Raw genomic sequence first — 15,922 nt, 5'->3', positions numbered from 1 at the left:
GGTGCTGGGTGCGACGGGGGTAGCCCTACCATGGCCCCTACCCGCTGCCCCGTGTCGGGCATGGTATAAACGTTTTGTAGGGAATCATTCTAGTCAACATCATGCAATAAGCAGACAAGCAAAATACAATTTCAGTTAAGGCATTTTAAAAGTTTATTTCGGGTTTATTGCACATTTCCATCTTTTAAGCTGCTGCTGCTGATGTTGGTTTTAGTGTTGCTTTGGTATCGGTTTACAAGTAACACACTAACATATCAACTGACTGGATACAAATTAACTGGAGCGAGACTTGAACCAACGACCAACTCAATAAATAGGGAGACCACAAACATCAGGGCTACATGTGCCGGTGTCGCATGCAATTATGTCCTCTATGCAATACTATCCGGAGGACACTATTGCATATGCAATAATGTCCTCCGGACGGTTTTGCATATGCAATGGTGTCCGCCCAGACGCTGCTGCATAATGCAATTGTGTCCGCCCGGACACATTTGCATATGCAGTTGTGTCCGCCCCGTGCAAAACCGTCCTTGCAGTAAAGTAAACGCCTTGGTCGACGGAACACGTTCGCCATTTTTTTACAAGCTAAGTCATGAATGACATGGGAAATGTTCGGCCGTTGGGTATTCGCTGCAATCATAAAATACCTGAATAGTCATGCTGCATATACGTAGGTTCAGTGCACGCACGCTCGCTTACGCGCGCACATACATGTACAGTCATGTACATGTCCACCGGACGGTTTTTGCATAACCCCGGAAACGATTGCATACGCAAAAGTGTCCGGAGCGGACAGTATTGCGTGGACACGATTGCATCTGGCACCGGTGTTCAAGGGAAATCTGTGCGCCGGAGATTGTAACACACATGGTCACACCATGGGAAATTAACATGGGCTGAAGGATGAGGATTCAACAGAGGGCGCTATCAGAACAAGTCTGTACACAGTTTGCCATTAGAGACAGAATCTCCTGCCACAACGGCCCGGTAAAATTATCAAGTACCAGGCCTAGTTGGGATTAAACCACTAGTTGAAAACCTTTTCACCACACATTGATTCCCTTATTAAATACAGCGGTTACAATCTATACAATTTTGTTCTTCTGTTTGTGTGTGAAATAAATCACACAGGCTGAGCAACTCTTTCGGTCTCTTTTGTAGACACAGCTTATTAAAAACAAACTATAACAACAACAAATAAATAAATAAATTATCAACAAACAACTAATTGTGACCTGCCAGTTTGAACCGCATTTGAATGACCCGCTACTTGTCATTATTTGAACATGACCCGACCTTTGACCTTTGATCTAAAACCAGCTGCATATCAAAACGTGAATGACGACTTCTACTTAAACTGCCCAAAGACTGAGGCAATTTCTTTGCAGGACATTACAAGAGAATAATGCACAGAAGATGGTGCCCAGAATTTTGACCTGAAACGGGTCACCGCAGCACAAGTGTCTGCTCTACAATAGTTGTTCTGAAAAATAGGTAACATTTCGGACAAGTTTTGGAAAATGTCTGATTCGAAGGGGGGGGGCACGGTTACAGTTACCATATGTATTTTTAAATTTTGTAGAGGGAGAGGGAAAAAAGTGTTTTAAAAAACAATAATAATAAATATACATAAAGGAAAGGTTTAGTTAAATGGTGAATCCAAGTAGGCTTTTTTCTAGATCTTTCTCTTTGCTTATTTTTCACTAACAACCAGTTTGCCAGGTCGGTTTAGACATAGGCCTAGTTATTTTTAAATCATATAAAAATACATTTTCCAAAAATAAATTAGAAGTCCGACCTACCGACCCTTATTGAGTTAGGCCCGGTTACGCCAAACATTTTGAAGCCTTTAACTTGAAGTCGTGGATGATAATGCCTTTATCTTGGGAGCGTTGTTTTGTGCGACGCCGTTACTGCGCCCTCTATTGATGAGGCAGAGATTTAGTCCCATGGAGCTCCAATTTCCAGTGTAGTAGAGATCCACTATTCTCACTGCCATGGCTCTGTATGCAACAGAGAAATTTACTTGTTAATTCATCACAAAGTGTGGTACACAAAGTACTTTAACCTCAAAGCATTTGACACCTTTGGTAATTGTCAGAAACCAGTCTTCTCACTAGGTGTATCTCAATAGATGCATAAAATAACAAACCTGTGGAAATTTGAACTCAATTGGTCGTCGAAGTTGCGAGAGAATCATGGAATAAAACAAACACCATTGTCGCACAAGTTGTCTGCTTTCAGATGCTTTAATTCGAGACCTCGGTTGAGGTCTCGATATCAGATCAAATATTTTAGCGAGAAATTAATTCTTTATCAAACTACGTTACTTCAGAGGGAGCCGTTTCGCACAAATGTTTTATACTATCAACAGCTCTCCATTGCTCGTTACCATTAAGTAAGTTTTTATGCTGACAATTATTTTGAGTAACTACCACAAGTGTCCAGTGCCTTTAAGGAGTTATGGTGTTTCCGAGTCGTCAAAACACCGGTTCTGTTTTCGTCACCTAATATTTGTTTCCTCCATGATATAACCAAACACCAAACACCAGCTTCATTTATAATAATTGTGTATGATTCATGATTCATTTGTTTTATTTACCGAGTCGAAGATTTCTAGTCTCCAATTCCCGTCGCCAAATGACGGGTCCTCTCCCCAAAGCTGCACAGACATCAATGGGAAACTAGTCATTGGGCTTGAAGAAGAATCAACAGGACGTTCCGAGAGGAGTACGGTCTCCGTTCCTTTGCGTCAAAAACACCAGCAAACAAAATGTTAGGTATAACATCAATTTTGATTTATCATTGTAATGTTTTCGTCTAATTCGTGAAGGGATTCATTTTACTTGTAATAATTACGTCACGACATGACATTGATGTAATTCAAAGACAGTTCGGCTTTTTGCTGAGACTTTGCAAATGTTTTTAATAAACTAATAATAGATCGTTCGTCTCACACACAAAAAAGTGTTTGGATCCATTTCAAAAAGAGGATAACAGTTAGTGACCTTTGAGCTTGACTTACCAGATGGTGACGTCAGATGTATATTTAGAGCACCTCGTTTGCTGTATTCGGTGGTAACATACAGTACAACGTGCTCTAGATGCTTCACTTCATCGCTGGTACCCTTGCAAGCATTAGTTTGTATGTCAAGTTTGAGGTTTTGATTCGTGTCTATGACCCTGCGATGAATGAACGTCGTGAATAAATTAGCTGAAGTAGACTTTTACATTTAACAAAGAGGTGCTTTCAGCCGAATAAAATCAACAACATGTTTTAGTTTTACGGAAACAACGTAAAAAGTCACTTCATATAATATGATATAAAAAATATTTACAAGATGCTTTATGTAAATTACTAATATAGGTTTTCTCGGTCAATTTCGGCAAATGAGCAGCCAATTTAAACACCAAGCTATTCTATTTCGCGCGAAATTGAATGTTACTGAAGAGGGTCATTCGATTTCGTTTTATGATTGTCAAATGTAATGTTGCGTCATTCGATTGAACAAAATAATCATTCAATTTAACAATTCATCAAAGCAGCATTAAAATTCGCAGACGCTTCTTGAAGCGTGTGTGTCTTGAAAAAGAATGAGGATACGCTAAATTGAACAGAGTGCTAAGAAATTTGAATCGACTTAAAACGATCTTGAATGGCCGAATTCTGAATTTGAAACGCAGTAACAACTGGAGAGGCAAAACAGCTTTAACTCGAACGCATTAAAATGAAATTGGCTGCTCATTTTCTGAAATTGACCGAGAAAACCTATATTTACACTTTAAAGCTTTATAATGAAAAAATGAAAAAATAAAACATTGTGCGGATTATTAATTCTTATTGAAATAATTCTCTGTAAAGTTTTTTTTTTGTTCAATTATTGTGTTTTGCTGTGTTAAAAGGAAATTGCATTTAAGGGTGTGTTAAATAATAACCTTGCATCATATCCCTCATCGGCCTCCACAGTACAGACACTCTTCTCGGGATAATTGATCCAAGTCTCGGGGTTAGCGAGATTAACCATAGCCTCTGCATCCACCAGTCCAAACCCGAAGTAGTCACTGAAATTATGACCGGCTGCGTTTTGGCGCCAATTTGCGTCTGGCTCAGTTTGCAGACGGTCCCTCCTGGAGGTCTGTACAATGATATGTTGAACATCTCGCCACGTCAGGTCAGGGCTTAAAAGTGAAACCAAAATTTATGAGATTGTTAAAAATATTGTTTACTTATTATACTTTTAAATATTAATCTAAACAGACACGTGTTACAAAATAAACTTCCATTTTAATATCTGACAACAAAAAACAATTGCATGCATGCCTAGTTTTAAAAAAAATAGCTTTGAAGACTTTATGAGACGTAGGCCTACTTTGAATTACGCGGCTCTACCTCTCAAAAATTTCGTCTTAAAAAAGTTGAACCTAAAACTAAATTTCAAATATTATAAATGTACGGACATTCTTAGTTAGGAATTGATTTTATTAACAGCAAGTTTAAAGTCGTCCTCACTTGGCTTGCAGCAATAGGGCGAGCACCCCCGCTAACATTGGTGCCGCAGCCGACGTACCACCATGTCCCGTTGTACATAAATTGTTGACGTCACTGCTGATGACAGAGTGTTCTGCACTGCCGGAACCACTGCTGTAGGTAGTCGTCAATATAGACGAACACTGCTCGCCGTAACTTGAAAATAGTGGAATTAACAAAATCCACTAAGTACATGTGTCGCAGATCCTTTATTTGTGTGTGGTCGTATTTTATAGTGGACAATTTAATTGTGTTTTTGAGTGTACCACAACAACATGTATTGAGTGCCCCTCTAAGAAATCTGATGATTACATTATTCATTACTTTTCCACTCAGTTGAGGAAGTAAATGGAGGTGCTAAATATTTGTTTGCAATGATCATGCATAAATAGCTATTATCATTGATGGCAACCCAACTATCGCACTCTGCATTCCAGTCACTAAATTTGCTGCGTCACGTGCTGAAGGTAGTGGTTTCTCCAAGCACTGATTACGTACATACGCCACCTACGACCGATGATTTACTTTTTATTCGTTACGTCATGCCATGCGTCACCAAACTCCCTATGTTATGATAACCGTAAACCATGCAATCTACCACAACAAACCCGCTGTAAATTACTTCTGATATTGTCCGAATGCAGCAACCCAAATTACTTCGTCATGTATTCCGCCACCAAACATTAAAACCAAATGACCCACCACCAGAAAGAAACTCGCTTCGTAAAGAATCGTAACACCGCTAATGATTACGTCCCACAACCAAACTCACTACGTCTTGTGTCCCGTTTCAGACGCGCTAGCCGTTGCTATGGTGTAAATACTGGATGAATATCCGTCACAATTGCAGTCGTCTCTTTTCCCGCCATTACCAGAAGCCCATGAGTAGAGGGCGCCCTTACCGTCCCTACCCTAGTGCGGCATCAAACACACAGTTTCAAATTTACGAATTATGCAATCTAGACCAACATTTTTAAATCGTCAATTTGCTACTTTCGTCTCAAACAAAAAGGGAAAACAAAGATAAGATGATAAGAAATAGGTTAACTTAAAAAATAGTAAACTTGCAGATACAACCATGAAAATGCTTTTGTAAGAGTTTTGACTCTGAAAAGAGCCGGTGTGTGGTCTCGACGTTTCGAACAGTATACTCTCCTCGTCTTCAGGAAAAAGCTGGCGCAAGATTTGTTATTTTGTTTTACAATTTGTTTTAGTTTAGTTACGTCGTTTTCTTCTCACCACGAAAATCTTAACGATAGAAGAAGTTCGCCGCCTCGGTAACATTTCAGAACCTCATTTTCTGGTTCTCTCAGAATCCAAACAGCGAATAATCACATCTTTAACATGTTTACCGATTAAAAGTCCCGTTATAACATTAGGGTTATCCTTACCTCTCTGATGCCTTGTTCTAGAGCTGCTTGTGCAAGAGGACCCGGGACCTCCGCTGTCTTTCCATTATCGCTGGGGCCCCAGCTAGCACTGTAGATGTCAACGTGGCTGACGTTATACGAGAGCGCAGCGCCCTCTATCGCATCGGTCACTTTTCCGTCTATGATCCGAATTCCTAACATTCAGACGAAGAAAGCCCGTACATAACGAGAGACAAACAATGTTTAGAATCTACCTAAATCTGAATCAATTTGGATCTAGTGTAAGCCGATTATACACGAACGCATCGCAATTGCAAAGCATGCATTAAATTATACCATACTCAGCAGTTTTACGAATTAAACAAAATTCGGAGACAAGTCACATTTCGATTTAAGCCTGAATCCAAACGTGAGGAACATTTCTTTGGATATTCATTTCTTGTCTTGCCCATTATATTAAAAATGGTTCTTTGGATTAGATTGGAGAGCACCAACCATGGTGTTAAAACCGATATTAAAAAGTTACCAAGCTAGTTTCGGTTTTCGTAAAGTTTGACTTATCTTTGCATGCGTATCTACATGGTTACTCCTTGGTTTACTAAACCAATGGCATTATGTCCATAGAGCAAGTCCTTGCACCAAACTGTTTGTCGATATTAAGGTGTAAATTACTATAATTATACTTTACCTCCAATCTTAGCATCGAACGCAATCCCAACGCCGCATTTACTGTTGTTGGCCACCATTGAAACTTCACCTGCACACCTCGTGCCATGCCTGCAATGAAGGAGCAATAAAATGTAAGTAGCAGTGACCTCGCTTGACCTCATTATAATCCATGTTGTGTAGTGAGGTCGCTGTAAGTATAAGGACAAAGACCGGCACTGGTCTTACAGGCCAAACTATTTCATTGGATGCAAAGATTTCATTGGACAAGCGTGTTTTCCATACCTTAATTTATGGGTGCGTTCGATTAGCTTCCCTGGGTCTACCACGGGGTGCTCACATGGGTGAACCCCCTGACAAGAGCTAGTCGAACGATCACACTCGCCCTCTCGGGGTGACGGCATGCACCTCAGGTCACCCCAAGTGACCCACTCCACAAGCAGGACATTGGGGGCTGACCCGGGTGAGCCCCGTCAAAGCTATTCGAACGTACCGGGGCAGGCAGGGTCGATCCAGGGAAGCTAAACGAGCGCACCCATACATGGTCCGATGATCGACGGTCTGCATGCAACATACGTGTGTGCATAGTGATGTGTACTTGTACCGTGTTTGTTCTATCCATGGACGTGTACATACCACATGTGAACGTTTGACTTTAAAGCGACGCCCAAGAAATGTCAAAGCTTAAGCCATAGCCTAAGCCAGAACCTCAACCACAGCCTAAACCAAAGCCAAAGCCGAAGCCGCAATCGTGGTTTCGAAAGGGCTTATATTTATGTTGTTGCTTGCCAAGAAATGTCAGGAAGGTGCAATACTTACCCGTTGTTTTCTAAAGAGAATGCAGGTGGCGTTGGGTCCTGTCGATTCTCTTTAAAGTTCCAGCTTGCCTGAGGGTCGTAGTTCCTGGCTAAGTCCGTATGATCTATCTCTAACCCTGAAATAGAGAATTTCAATCGTTTGGACTTGTCAGTATAGCATTAATTACTAGCTATGCAATATCCATTGGGTAACAGACCATATTACTTTTGCTTACAAAAATAACACAAAGTGGCAACCTGAGAGCAATAGAGGTCTACACATTGTATAGGGACTTTGGACGTACACATTGTCTGCAGTGTTGTTTTTTAACAGTGATGAAGAAATACGTTTTTTTCTTAAAGGATTTGGGTACTTTTATAACACAAAACATACTGTCCACAGATTTACATTAAATCTACTCAGTTTGAAGATAATGATATTAGAAAGCTTCCCTTAAATTATTACTTGCTGAGGTGCTGTAGTTGAGAAACGAGTACTAAAACAAGTCACAACAATAATTTTCGTTTCACTCTCAGTGAAACGAAAATAATTTTGCATGTAAAAACGTATTCACCAGTTATGGTATGTTATGGTAAAATACCATAACTGGTTAATTCGGGGGGTTTTTACATGCAAAAACTGAGACTAAAATAAATTGTGCGACATTGTTTTACTCATTTCTCAAAAACCACTGCACCTCAGTCCTCAGCAAGTATTTTAACGGAAGCTTTCTACCATCATTATCTTCAAACTGTCTAATGTAAATTTGTGGCAGTGTGTAAAAAGTACCCATACCCTTTAAGTACACAGAACAAAGGATTGTACACACGGTGTTTGCAATACAGAACCGGATGGGGGGGGGGGTGTGATTGTGGATTGGTCAATCATAACTTCCAGTTGTACAAAAGGTACGCAAATAAGTTGTGTGAAATAATTTTGATCTCTGGACAGATAACTTCAGAAAAGAAATAACCACATACGAATGAAATGTCTTTGGACTACTCCACAAAGGTTTTGTATGTTGAAATTAGAATATTCTCATACGCATAATGTGCTGTAGTATGCATTAGGCATACTGATGCCAACATGACTGAGAGCACCGAATGTCAATTTGGGGGAAAAGACCAATGCGAAATGTTTGTATAGGCTACATTGCCTTTTTTTATATCTACAACTACAGCTGCAGTACGGAGTGGATCAGCAATAAAGAAAGTTTACCGTCAAATATCATGCCAATATTTGACATTTAAAAACACATTGTGCTTGCTACGCTGGCAGGAAGCTTTCGTTTTCATTTTCAGAATGAAGCTAAACCGAGGTTAGGTTCGAAACCGTGTGTTTACCCTGACCTGAATAAGTTAATTAAGCCATGTGTGTCTTTTTAAACAACTAAACGTAAATGGTTTCCAAGAGACAATGTTAAATAAATTGGTAAATTAATATTTCATCCGAGACAAATCTCATGACGGTTATTGTTGTGCTTATAAGTATAAGGGCTGCCGATACAAAATGGTGGTAAGTTTTTGTGAACAAAAAAATGTATGATGTCCGATTGAAATTCGAAGATATTACACGTGATTCCTAATTAAAGCGCACAGGTATTTATAAGGTTAAAACACATCATTGCTTAATGTTGGTAGTCTGCTAAAAGCTTACTGATTATTAAACTATGGAACAATTTTTTTCGGTAAAATACTTCTAAAAACTAAAACCGAGTCTGAGTACGACGAACGTGTCGACCGAGAACGTTCGCCTACTTACCATCGTCCACGATGGCCACCACCACACCAACTCCCGTGATGCCTTGCTCCCATACTTCCTTAATGCGCATGTCATGTGGGACTTCCCTTTCCGTGTCATCTCCAACATTCTATAAATAGACAAATTAAATATAGATATATGACTTCATGGCACTGGACCCTATAGGTAATTACTCAAAACAATTGTACATATAAAACTTACATGATTAACTAGCTATGTAGAGCTATTGATAGTGTAAAACATTGTGAGAAACGGCTCCCTCTGAAGCAACGGTTTTTTTTTATGGCAATAGAATTTGTTAACAATTTAAACATGGAGTTTAACGGTGTACATCTCACCAGATACCACTCTTCATTGTACAGCGGATCGTTGAAGTCCAAAGGGATATTGGTTCTTTCCTCGGCATCTCGCTTGGTTCGTGTCTTCGCTTCTTGTTGCTGAAACCATTCCACCTATGGGGCAAAGAAGAATGGACATGATTATGATATCTTAAAGGGCCACTGTCGCCATGATCAAAGCAGGCCTGTATCACGTGTTCTGTATCTGGGTAAAGGTTCATACTGTACCGCCAACAGGTCTGCTCTAAACATGACGAAACATCCCCTTTAAATGAAGTTTATTTTCTTTTTAATAATCAAACACACTTTAAAGGAGATTATGTCGCAATTGAATTACACCATCAACATTTTTAGTCTGTAAAAGAAAATTCATTGTATTTACCCGATGGTCATCGCCTAGTTTCTTTGTATGATAGTTGTCTGTTCCCCGCCTCGATCTAACTGGTATTTCTTCATGGTGAAGTATGTAATAGTCTGGAAGACTTCCAATCTGCAAACAGGAATATGGTGGGTTGGTTTAAATGGTAATATCCTTTGGTATCACGCTGGTTTTAATTGCTTTGGTGTGCGAAATATTTGTGAGATTAAAAACATAAATTTCATTTAATTTCAAGGAATCCCAGTAAAACGAACTTAGAATAAATAGAAGACAAGGAAGGAAAGTTCAGTTTTAGATGTGGGAGAGAAAATAAATTCCAGATATATTCCAAAGAAAACCATTGTGTTTAAGCAGGGACTGAAACCCAGACACAAGTAATGCCTTTAAATATCTGCGAATTTGGGGCACTCAAAGAACGTGATAATTTACGTTGTTGATGTCACTTCAAGGCCACCATCCCGTTTTGAAATGGAATTTTTGCATGCTGATAACATCACTTATAATTATCAAAAGCCGATACTATTTAATGACATTCAGAAAGCCGGAAGTGAATAAAAGGTTTTTAATTCTACAAAATAAAATGACACAATGGTTTGGCGGTTATTTTCAGGTTACAGGTTTTTCGTCCTCGGAAAATGGCTACCTTTGCAATCATTGGTCAATCTCTTTAGTACCAACGATTGACGACACTGTGACGTCATGCATAAACTTATGAGTAAACCATATGGATGCATTGTCTCACATTGACTCTGTGTGTTTGCACAGGGCTTTAATAAAATATCCTCTTCAGAGTTAATTACTTTGCACTTGATAAAAAAAGCCAATTAATACGTAAATATAACAGACAGAGTGTTATTAAAGTCATTGGACACTTTCGGTAAACAGTATTGCCCAAGGCCCACACTTCGTGTATCACAACTTATATATAAAATAACAAACTTGTGAAAATTTAGGCTCAATCGGTCATCGGAGTCGGGAGAAAATAACGGGAAAATCCGCCCTTGTTTCCGCACGTTTCGCCGTGTTTAAAATAAGCCCTTAATTCTCGATATTGAGAATTGATATTGTTTTAATGTTGTCTCAAAAAGTAAAGCATTTCATGGAATAACATTTCAAGAGAAGTCTTTCACCATTACCTTCTGTAAACCCTGTGAGTTATTTGTAAATCTGTGAACTTTTAATTTTGTTTCTGTTCCGAACGTGTCCAATGGCTTTAAACCAACAAATAACTAATGACCTGACGTTTGGACATAAGCAGATTCTTTTTCGAGAAAGTCTTTTTTGTTAGCCTTCGAGAAAGACTCTGCTAGGGTCGAAACTGTCTGTTGGTTTGTAAGCCTAGCAGTTTGCAAAAGCTAATTCTATTTTCTATTAAAAACATTAAGATTGTAGACTGTAACACTGGTTTGATATCCTTCGCATGCCACACCACAAGGCTCTTAAACCAATTAAAATTTGAAATATCAATGAAAGTTCATTATTAGACTAATTAGTCATTCTTGGTGCTTCAACAATGTGCAATTAGTGGAAGTGTTTGTGCTGGTACATGATACGCACACGGCTATTTACACACTGGTGGAAATGATCAAGCTTGGATGGTGCCAGTTTGAATGTCTGACGTGACATATTGTAAGATCGTGCGGTGCATCAACCTAAATAATCTTAGCAAGTCTCTAAGCTTGGAAAACCAATCAAAAATCTTTTTTTGGACCACGAAACTCTAGAAATTTCGCTAATTATCCTTAATAAAAAACACAAAAATGTTTTCCCCCATGCCGACTTGCTTCCTGTTTTCACGACGCAATGCTCCACTTCCCAATCAATAATAGGACACAATAATTAGCCTAAATATATCGATGTCTCCTGATCCTCAAAGGTTGAAGCAAAGATCCCCAGGTCGAGACACATTGTTGTAATTACACAATCTACCAATTGCATGAAAAACCCAAGATGATGTTTTTCAAAAGAATTTGAGCGCCTACAAGTTCTGATAATCAGTTTGGCATAATATAATGAATTTGTGTCCTATAGGAACGTGGTGCACCCTTGGTGTCATTCAGACCCGCACAGAGAACTCTTTCTCTCTCTCTTTACAAGATTTGCTAACGCATGATTCTGAGCCTAATATTCGAGATCCCGTGCACCATCTCGACCAATAGACGAGCGCATAGATATCCTATAACAATAGACAATTCAACAACCCTTACTCCGACAAATAATGTTATTTCCTATCATTGTTAATTATTGGTTGCGTTTTCTTTTTGTTACTTCTTTTGAAAACAGGTTACTATGTAGTTGAACAGAAAAGGAAAGCACGTTTAATGTCTTTGTTTGGTATAAACAACAAACTGGCGAACAACATTGCTCCTTTTAGATCACTTTTATTTTACAGATCCCTCCAAAGCGAGTCGCTTCATGTCAGCTTATATTAATTAAGTATGCAAACGAATTTGACAAATATTGTCAGTTTTGACGGACAGTTAAGACCTACACTCCTAATAATAATACAACACTGTCACTTCAACTCGCTATCAGCGAACAAATAATCTAACATTTCTCCGTTGTAGTTACAAATTTGTTATCACGACTTTCAATTTATCTACATTTTTTCAGGCAAAGTATACCATTTGTAATCAATCAAATGTTTTAATGCAATGTCATTTACGTAATACAATAACAAAAAAAATAACCTGTGAAAATTTAATTTCAGAAGGTGGTAGCGTTTGAGATATCGCCGAAAAACTGGAGCAATTATTTTCCACGCCGGATGAAAAAATCTATATGGATCAAGAAATCTGAGAAACATTTGATAAAACGGTTTTCAGATTGAATTTTTGTTGAAATCCTCTAAACCAGATTTCTTGGAAATAATTCGTTTGTCAAAAATGGTATATACATATCTTACCAAGTAAGTTTTTATGGGTGATGTTAAATTATTATGGTTATTAATTATAAGTTGTTATGAATATTATTTTTTGGAGCAAATGCCAAAGGTAAACCCTGGGACTAGATTAGCGTTGAGCAACACACATTTAACGTTTCTGGCCGTATACAGAAAATGATTTATCGGCAAAAGGGGCCCAATGAATTATACGTTAATTTTGGTTTTTACCCATACACCGATGGGTAAAAACCAAAAAAAAAATTAATATTCTTTATCCCCGATGCAAATTTAACATGAATTATACGTTGCTGCGAAGAAAGGCAACTGCCTGGTGCTGATGCCGGTGTGTTGTGCCTAGGACTATAGTAATCATGGTATTTGGCATAGAGACTTGAATATATTGGGCTATACAGATTGTTCCTTCAAAACATAGGTAGAATCAGCATTTTACAAATTCTCAAATGGCTGACATTGCTTGCTACCTCCCTTTTTCCAGAGGAGAAATCTACGATTAGTGCAATGGCCAATAAACTGACTGTGGACTGAATTCCACGCTCGTCATTATTCCTCAATGTGTCCTAATCTGCCCCATGAAAATGGAAATCTTACATGGTTTTATTTGACAGTTTAAGTGAAATAACATAATAATCCAAATGCTTATACTAGCACTCGGGTTGGATTCAAACCCATAGGTTTGGAGCAGGTAATGTTACCAAAAGACCACTATGCGTTTTTTATGGTTAACAACTCGTCCGAAAGGAACGGGTTTATTATTTTTAGAATTTATTGTCTTAAGTTGATCTTTCTATGATTTTGAAAAGTTTCACCTTGATTTTGAGTTGGTATCCATGTTCATGAGCCACTTCCCGTACCACGTCCATTCCTCCCTTAACCAGCACAGCAAACTCATTGGTGAAGTAAGACGCGTTGTCGTCGTCGTTGTCATCGTCGTGGAGTGTCCCGTGATCATCAGCGGCACAACTGCATGTCATAAGGGTAAATAGGAGGAGCACATGGCAGACGCCATGGTGGAAGATTCGCATTCTTCCGGTGGAAGACAACCCAAAAGAGCAACGCTGGATATGCAGACGATAAACCACAGCTCTGGAGATATCAAATAAAAACACCCGCCAAAAACGACACCTAGCAAACCTGTCACAAATCCCTTCTCATAGACCATCAACTTTAAAGTTGTGTTCTTCGGTGAAGAAAAAATTGTCAGCCGTTTTGTTTTATTGGAGCAGTTTCGCTAAATATTTATCTAATAACATAAGTAAACAAGCTGTGATGTACTTAGCTAGTGGCTGAGTGTGAATTATAATACGTGGGAAATGTTTGCCAGTCATAACATCTGTGTGATTAGTTGTCGGTTAACTACAGGAGTAAATAACTCCATGTCCCTATCAGACGTTGATAAGCATTGCTTATTAATACCTCATTTATATTCATGATTAGTAATATAACTAGAGGCATTTCAAGCACCTAGTGGCGAGCCCCCCTACCTGCATATTTGCAGACAATTTAAAGAAAAGTAATTATCCTTCCCACTCTCCCTCACTCTTCTATCGGTCTATGTTAATTGGACTGTGTGTGAAAAACTGTTATATGAAAACAACCAAAAATACACTAGTACCAAATTAATATTTGATATAACCAAATACTTAAAAAACCCCAGAATAAAGCAATCTGAAAACTGACTGATTAGATACCCTTACCATTGCTGTACGGTATCATTCGGCGTGTCATTGACGTATCTTAACGGGGTGAATGAGGGGCTAGGGGTGGAGTGGCTCAAGCTTTCAAATTGCATTCTGGGTCAACACAGTGATAGGACAGTGATTAAAATATTACATCCCTATGTTCCGACATCCGTATGTTCCGACATCCGTATGTTTCGACATCCGTATGTTCCGACATCCGTATGTTTCGACATCCGTATGTTCCGACATCCGCATGTTTCGACATCCGTATGTTCCGACATCCGTATGTTTCGACATCCGTATGTTTCGACATCCGTATGTTCCGACATCCGTATGTTCCGACATCCGTATGTTCCGACATCCGTATGTTTCGACATCCGTATGTTCCGACATCCGTATGTTTCGACATCCGTATGTTCCGACATCCGTATGTTTCGACAACCGTGTTCCGAAACCCCTAGTTACGGTAGTTTCCTAACCCTACATAAAGCGTGTATGAAGTCATCAAGTCGTTTTCGGATCGTGTGATGTCCGTATAAATCAACTGGTTTAGAAGCTTAAACGGCTTTCGATAGTAAGTGTTTTGAAAAAGTAGAGATAAAACCGAAGCCGTATTGGATCTGGGTTTAATTTCATAAAGCCGTAAAGCACATGAAAAGCATTGCTTGGTTACCAGTCAAAATGACATTGAGTTTACTTTGTTGTGACTGGTGTCCAACTATTTTTTTGCTTAGCAAATAAGTTTGTAAAGCCATATTTTCTGCTTTACAGCTCTATGAAAATGGCCTTGGCTTATAACTGAGTCTGAACGATGAAACAATCCTTGTTTCTCATTTTGAACAGCGCCCTCTTCTTTGATTTTTGTTCAATAATTGCATTTTTTACCAAACAGCCTGAGCATAACTTCGTGTTATCCTTCCTTTTTTCAGTTGTTGTTGTCGTAATAATGTTCACATGATGTCATACAAAACAATAGTAATAGTATGCTGGAACCAAAAATGCATATTATTTACCAGAGAGCACAGTACGTTGTATTTATGCTAATTACAAACTGTTTATGTCATCCGTAAATTATCTATTTTGCCCCTGTTGTCTCATATACAGGTAACCATAGCCACGAAGCAGCAGAAAAATTAATAGAAAATTTCAACACAGACAACATGCTGCCCTACACTGCTTTACACTAACAACGTAAAGTGTAAAGCCAACTTTCAATCCAATTTTCTCAACAAAGTAAAATACTTCCCAGCTTTAAAATCAGCGAATCAGTTATTAGGTTAGCCGTCGACAGGGTTCTTTTACAAAGAAAATGAAAGCAAAAATTTGCGGCAAAGTCAAATCAAGGTTTACCGTCTGACTTCTAATGCCTGAAATAATATTCTATACTCAACGATTTGATTGTATTATGGAAATAAGGGTTTATTTTTTTAACAAAAAAAACGGTAGAGAAAATATTTAAAGCTGAGTTATTCTCAAATGAAAGGTAAGCAGGATT

The 15,922-nt window shown here is 38.7% G+C and overlaps 1 protein-coding gene across 1 annotated transcript; it reads right to left on the bottom strand.

The window, feature by feature from the left end:
• Positions 1-139: 139 nt before the first annotated feature.
• Positions 140-14,058, bottom strand: LOC139941433 (neuroendocrine convertase 1-like). Its single transcript, XM_071937924.1, has 13 exons — positions 13,555-14,058; positions 9,847-9,954; positions 9,465-9,578; positions 9,127-9,235; positions 7,387-7,501; positions 6,590-6,678; positions 5,923-6,095; positions 5,304-5,443; positions 4,514-4,687; positions 3,940-4,182; positions 3,029-3,186; positions 2,606-2,748; positions 140-2,006 (listed from the first exon to the last, which is right to left on the bottom strand). Exons 1-13 carry the CDS (start codon positions 13,768-13,770, stop codon positions 1,926-1,928), a joined length of 1,863 nt encoding a protein of 620 aa, XP_071794025.1. The 5' UTR covers positions 13,771-14,058; the 3' UTR covers positions 140-1,925.
• Positions 14,059-15,922: the final 1,864 nt, after the last annotated feature.

Source organism: Asterias amurensis, chromosome 9, assembly GCF_032118995.1.
Source record: "Asterias amurensis chromosome 9, ASM3211899v1".
In the NCBI taxonomy this organism is placed as follows: domain Eukaryota; kingdom Metazoa; phylum Echinodermata; class Asteroidea; order Forcipulatida; family Asteriidae; genus Asterias; species Asterias amurensis.
Note: the sequence above shows the minus strand (reverse complement) of the source record. Positions and strands in the feature narration are given on the sequence as shown.